Raw genomic sequence first — 7,004 nt, forward strand, 5'->3', positions numbered from 1 at the left:
CGGACCATCGGACCACACGCCAGTGCTCTACACCTTTGAAGGTACACCCGCTACACCATCTGCGAGCAAATATCTACTCCACGAGGCCGACTGGAAAGGATACAGGTCGATTGTTGCTGAAGCACTACCAGCTATTGTGCAGTACCGCATACCGGACGAGGTGGACTCAGCGGTGGAGGTAATCACCACCACCATCCAGAAGGTAGCCAATAGGAACATCCCGAAGTTCACTCCTGTCCCCAACGCCATCAGGAAGCCACCGAAGCACATACTCACTCTGACTGACCAGCGGAACAACCTGCGCACGCGTGACTACAGCTTGAAACCGGCCATCAATGCGATGACCCAGCAGATAGCCTCATTCATGTGTGACTGGAAGACAGCGCTCTGGCATGACCAACTCCGAAGAACACATGACGACCGCAGACAGTTCTGGAAGCTGGTCAGGACATTTGTCACTAAGAGGAGGTGCATCTGACAGATGAGTACGACCTGATGATGTCTGGGGAACCGGCTGCCTTATTGGCCTCAATCTATGCAGCGAGAGATGCTGGGCGGACGTCTAATGCTCCACCACCTGGAACCCCACCGAGTCCCGTCGAGAAGCCTATTTTCTCCATCTTCAGCCAGCTGGAGTCGGAACTACGCCGCACTAAGGGTAACAAGTCGTCTGGACTGGGCGGGATCCCAAGTATACAACTGAAGATGTTCAACAGGAAGGCTTTACCCTTCCTGGTGTGTACTACTGAAGATGCTCCCCAGGAAGGGTAAAGCCTTCCTGTTGAACATCTTCAATTCGTGCATACGGATCTCGTACTTCCCAGCAGCCTAGAAACGAGCGATCGTAGTACCGCTACTCAAGCCGGGGAAGAAGGGTGACTCGCCTGACCATTATCGCCCGATCAGCCTCCTCTCGCACATGAGCCAGGTCTCCGAGCGGCTCCTACATCACTACCTCATGGAGCACTGCAGGTAAGAGTTGGTGAAGACCTCCAGTCCCCACCACCTGCGGAATACCTCAAGGCTCAGTGCTTGGATCTCTACTGTTTGTCGTTTTCACAGTACCAGTAGTCGCCATCAAGCATCGAGATGCAGTGGTAGCAGCTTACGCCGACGACATCGGTGTCTATGCTTCCAGCATGAGACCTGAGCTGGCCCTGCCCAAACTGCTTCTGCCACTATCGTAGCTGTTCTGAAGAAAGACGACATCAAGGTTAATCCGTCGAAGACGGATGCCATTGTCATGTCCTTCCAGAAGGGCAAGAAGAGCAGGTTACCCCAGCAGTTCGTTGTGGATGGTGAGAGTCGGAAACTCTCTAACAGCATCCTCTACTTCGGCGTGACTCTCGACAGGCATCTTGCCTTCTCCAGTCACGTCAGGGAGAATTAAGCTGGTCCGACAGAAGTTATTCAGGCTCTACCATTTGCTAATTTCACAGCAGATCTCGCTCCGACTCAAGCTGAAGATCTACAAGGCCATCATAAGCCCGACTCTGCTCTATGGTGCACCACTCATTCGACACCTCTAAAAGACAATGTTAACCAGACTGCAGAGCTTCCAGAATTCCCTCCTTCCGCGAATAGTCAGAGGAAACACACTCCAGCGGGCCAGGAATAGAGTAATCAGTGAGGATCTCCAACTCCCTTCCGTTCCGGAATTCATAGGCCGTAAGCACATCAAATTCTTTGATGGGCTAAAAGCCTGTGCCAATCCCCTATTTCGAGAGACCGCTCCTCCACCGAGACCTGGGAGGTGGCAAAGCACGGTCCCGTTGGTCGACGTCCTTGCCGAGGGAAGGACTTCTGGCTCTGCAGCATGTAGTCACCCACACCTCAACAACACCAGCCGGAATGGTCCCTCCCCATTCTCAGTTAGCCCCCCATCTATCAAGCCACTAATGTATAAACCGCCTTCAACGGACAATGTACCTAATCTTAAAATGCCCTCTGGCAATAGAACATGAAATGTATATATAATCTTAGGTTGTGTAAATTGTATATTGTATGTTTTTAAAATTAAATAAATAGGAGGAAAGGAGAAAAAAAAAAGGCTACATCGATATCCAGCGGAACGGCCTCTTCCTGTTCCAATAATCCACTGGTGTAAGCCATGTACTCACTACCTTCAGTGGACCCTTTACCTAACCATAAAAGGCCACAAGGCAATCCAAGGAATTTCCTATGGACCAGCTATACATATAACAACTTTATGTATGTATAATTTGACCTATTTTCGTTTTCAGGTGGATATGAAACAAAAAAAAAAATATTTCGATCATTGATCCACTAGCCTTCTTTGAGGTATTTTCCTAGCACGGGTGACGTAACGTTTTGCTCGAGGTAGTTCGGTGTGATAACCGTTTCTACTTTCTCTAGAGTTGATTTTTTTTATTACGCTTACCCCTATCCTTCACCTCCTAGTCCTCTTATCCGACATACTTTGTCCGTCTGCTTCATCTCAGCAACTAGTATAGCTGGTTCTTGTCTCTCAACAGTTCTAGTCCGTCTGCTTCATTTCACCAACTTGAAATGTTAACCTACCTGCTAGCCTGATAAGATGATCCACAACTGATACTCTCTTCTACCTCCATCCGTTGGCCTGCGGCTGCCTAATGTGTCGAATTCTCAGTTTCAATCTACTTAAAATTATGGAGCGAAAATAACGTAATGTGCTGAAAGAAAAAGTGTTGACCAGGCCTACCAAAGTGCGACAGTTCTACCACAGTCGCTACAAAACAATTTGTTTTTGAAAAATGAATTAATTACTAACGGAAGGGCGTTGGTGCTCGCCATATGTAACACGATGTCGTATAACGTAATACAGAGGGAGGAAAATGAATGATTAAACTGAATTTATAAACAAATATTTTCGAGTTTCCATGATAACTTTAAGTGCATTGTTCATTAACATGGTGCGATTTATTAAGATAGTATTTGTTGTTTTCATATCATTATGCAGAGTGAGTGAGTAAGGAAATCTGGTGGGGTTCAGTATCACATAACTTTCAGTAGTTCAACTTGACCAGACTTAATTTCTTTTCAAAGTAGAGGGACAATGAAAGTTATGTTCTAATACTTAAGTAGAAGATTTTATTTTAATATATTTTCAATGATTATGAATAAACCTTATGTCTTTTCTTGTACATATATATCGTTCATGAAGTTTTTTTTTTTCCCCCAGAGTAAAATGTGTAACTATTTCTTTTCAAACTGTACGCTGGTCGTTAAACAATTCCAACCAAATTTTAAACACCTTAGATAGAGCACAATTGTTAGATATATTGATCAGTAGAGCAATATGCTAATTTTGTCCACCAGGAAAAATACTCTTACAAGCTTACAAATATCAATAAGGAGGTTCTCAAAATTTGTGTATTTTCCTAAGCAAATAACAACAATAAAAAAAGACAAGGGTCAATTTATATTTCCCGATGAGGCAAAAATAGCACTAATCTTTAGCATTGTAATAAATCTGTTGCAGACTCAGATAGTGTTTCAGCACTACGCAATAAGTAACTCTGAAGAATACTTTGATGATTCAAATGAATATAAACCAGAGCGATGGTTAAAAAATCAAAAATCAAAACAATACCATCCTTTTGCCACCCTACCATTTGGATATGGAAAAAGAATGTGCTTAGGAAAAAGGTTTGCTGATTTAGAACTTCAATGTCTCATAACTAAGGTAGTATAATTTGTTTATTTATTTATTAATTTATAAGGGTAAAACCCAGTTAATTATAAAAATAAATACAGATTGTATATAAAATAATTTTACAATACTATATAATTTTTATTTTCATATTCTCACCTCTGTTGTAAGGTCTACAAAAGAGGCGTACATTTTAAATAATTTGTGCATACACCATAAAAAAGCATAGATTTTGCATTAGTATTTGAAATTTTAATAACAAAATTTTACAGAAGATAATATATAGAAAATTACTTATAAAAGAAAAGAAAGAACATAAAACAAAACAAATCAGAGAGAAAATAATAATAAAATAGTAATCATAAATAAAATATAACTGAGTACAAAGAATAGAATAAAATTTAAAAAAACAAATAATTAAAATAAAATAAAATAAATAAATAATAATAAAATAGAATAGAATAAAAAAATAACAAAACATATGCTTCTTTAAATACATAAACGATGCTTTTTAAGCGCCTAATTAACTATAGTAAAGAACATTTTTCTGCCTTAAAAATTCTATCATATAAAACACTATATTCTGTTTTAATAAATAATAATAAAGATTAAATATGTATAAAAAACTAATAATACGTAAAGGATAATAATAAATTAATAAAAAAAAGTAAGATTAAAAAGTGAACAAATTTAAAACAAAAGTTTTTTTTTTTGGTTTTAGTAAACTAAAATAAAAAATATCAAAAAATAAATAAATAAAAATAAGAGAAAGCATAATTACATAGAACAAAAATAACTAAATATAAAATATTGGAACATTGTTGATCCAGGCATTAACATTGCAGATCTATGCTGTTGGTGAATTCATTGAATTGTTTTTTGTATTTGTTATATAATACAAGTTGAGTATAATAAAGTTGTTTCCACTTATTCCAATATTAGTATCACTGGTGGTTTTAACATCAACATACTCTCTCAATCCAATGATAAATCCTTTCTTATTGATGTAATATTTTCTCTCAATCTTTACCTCGTTCCTTATTCTCCTACACATTACACACAACCTTCTGAAACCTGGTTAGACCTTCTTATCAGTGACTCTCCTGTAAAAATCCTTTCCTCTTCCCAGCACCCCGTCCCCTTCCTCTCATCATCTCACGATCTGATCCAAATATCGTATAACCCACCAGTCAAATGCTTTACTCCTAAAATCATATATCGTAATCTGGACCTCCTTTCCTATGAATCCCTTAAACCTGACCTTCATTCCATTCAGTGGGACATTATACACTCATATAATTAGATCGACCCTATGGTATCCACCCTCACTTCACATCTGCAATCTACATTAGACATCCATGCTCCTCTCAAAACCCGAACCGTACCCCATCCAACTGCACCTTGGCTTATTCTGGATACAAAGGCAATGATAAAACAAAGAGAAGCAGCTAGACGCAAATTTTGTCGGACCCACCTGTCTGTAGATTATACACAGTTTAAAATACTCCGTAATGCAACCCAATTAGCAGTTCGACGAGCTAAATTCCTTCACATTTATCACGCCTTCTCCAATGCTCCTGATCCCAAATCCAAGTGAAAAATACTCCTAAATTAATCCCTACCAAAATCAAATAACCTCAGTTCTATTCTGATAACACCTGACGATCTCAATAACCATTTCACATGACATGCTACTGATCCATCAATCTTTCCAGATATTCTAAATAACACCTTCAATCCTGAAAACTTCTTTTTTTCCCACATTTCTTACGAAGAACTACTAGCCACCATTCTAAGATCCCATACAAACGATCATGGACCGGACAACATTCCTGTTAAGTTGATTAAATTCTGTCTCCCAGTCCTTATTCCCGTACTTTATCATATATACAATTTTTCCTTGCAAAATGCTACATTTTCTTCTCATTGGAAGACCGCTTTAGTTCCACCATTAAATAAAATCCCAAATCTTTCTTCATCTAATGACTTCCACCCTAATTCTCTTCTCTCTAACCTTTTTCAAAACTGCTAGAACAGCCTTGTTCAAAACCAACTCTCAAACTTCCTAGAAGAACATTCCCTCATCAATCCCCTCCAATCTGACTTTTGACCTGGCTATTCAACACAATCCGCTCTCCTTAAAATAACCCACGACCTCCAGACTGCCATGGAACACCAAAACCTAACTATCCACATCCTCCTAGATTTCTCCAAAGCATTTGACATGGTTGACCACAACATCCTTCTTACTAAACTACGAAATCTTCCTATATCCAATAGTGCTTTGCGCTGGTTTCAATCCTTCCTTTCCGATCGTTCCCAGTACGTAGTGGTTCCTGATAAACCTCCATCAATGACTCGACCCCTCACCTGTGGTGTCCCTCAGGGTTCATCGCTACCCCCCACCCTTTTCGCTATCTACTTCAATGACCTTCCCCATCCTTATCCAACATCCTCAATACCATTTGTATGCTGAAGATTTCCAAATTTACCTTTCCTTTCCACCTTCTGACCTATTAGTTGCCACGGAGAAACTTCAAATAGACTTGAATCGAATTAGTCACTGGGCACAAAAAAACAAGCTTAAGTAGAATGCAGAGAAGACTAAGGCAATGGTAATAGGATCCAATCACCTCCTGAAAACTATTCCTCATATTCCAACCTTATTCCTAAACAACAATCCAATACAATTCCATCCATACGTTAAAAACCTTGGTGTCACCCTTTGACCAAACTCTCTCCTAGGAAAAACACATCTCTGATATTTCTCGTCATACCTTCTCCACCCCAAAGCGTTTTAATTACCTTCATCACCTACTTCCTTTGGAAACCCGTAGGCTCCTGGTTACTTCATTAATATTCCCTCACTTTGATTAATGCTGTGTGGTTTAGTTTACGGGGGTGTCTCTAGGGATCTCAAAGCAAAATTAAAACGGTTATTTAATTGCTTTGTACGATTCATTTTTGGGGTCCCCAGGGATGCCTCTGTCACCCGATTTTATGAAGAGTTGAAGTGGCTTTACCCCTCTTTCCGTTGTAAATATTTTCTTGCTTCCTTCCTCTATCAAGTTATCCAATCCCGCCGTCCATCGTACATCTCTGATATCCTTCAATTTAAATTCTCAGAGCATTTCCGCAATACCCACTCACGCCCTTCAGACTGTATGTATGTAACTGCACATCGAACCGCAGCCTTTGGTAGGTCTTTCTTTGTCCGTTTCTCTTCCCTATGGAATTCTATTCCCTCCTTTATTCATAGTTTCAATTCCCTTTCAATCTTCAAATCACATATCTTCGACAACCTACTGTCCACCCAATTCCGGAAGAATAACAATTGAAAGTTTCAAATAAG

At 39.6% G+C, this 7,004-nt stretch overlaps 1 protein-coding gene across 1 annotated transcript in view; it reads left to right on the forward strand.

Annotated features, from left to right (window-relative positions):
- The window catches only part of LOC106685785 (probable cytochrome P450 301a1, mitochondrial), a gene marked incomplete at its 5' end in the record, with an annotated part of 81,241 nt that overhangs the window by 64,040 nt on the left and 10,197 nt on the right, over window positions 1-7,004 (forward strand). Inside the window, 1 exon segment of the mRNA XM_067052906.1 lies at window positions 3,482-3,685. Within this exon segment, the coding sequence (XP_066909007.1) occupies window positions 3,482-3,685 (204 nt within the window).

The sequence above is a fragment of the Halyomorpha halys genome, unplaced genomic scaffold (genome assembly GCF_000696795.3).
Source record: "Halyomorpha halys isolate HHAL.00 unplaced genomic scaffold, Hhal_1.1 Scaffold742.1, whole genome shotgun sequence".
Lineage (NCBI taxonomy): Eukaryota > Metazoa > Arthropoda > Insecta > Hemiptera > Pentatomidae > Halyomorpha > Halyomorpha halys.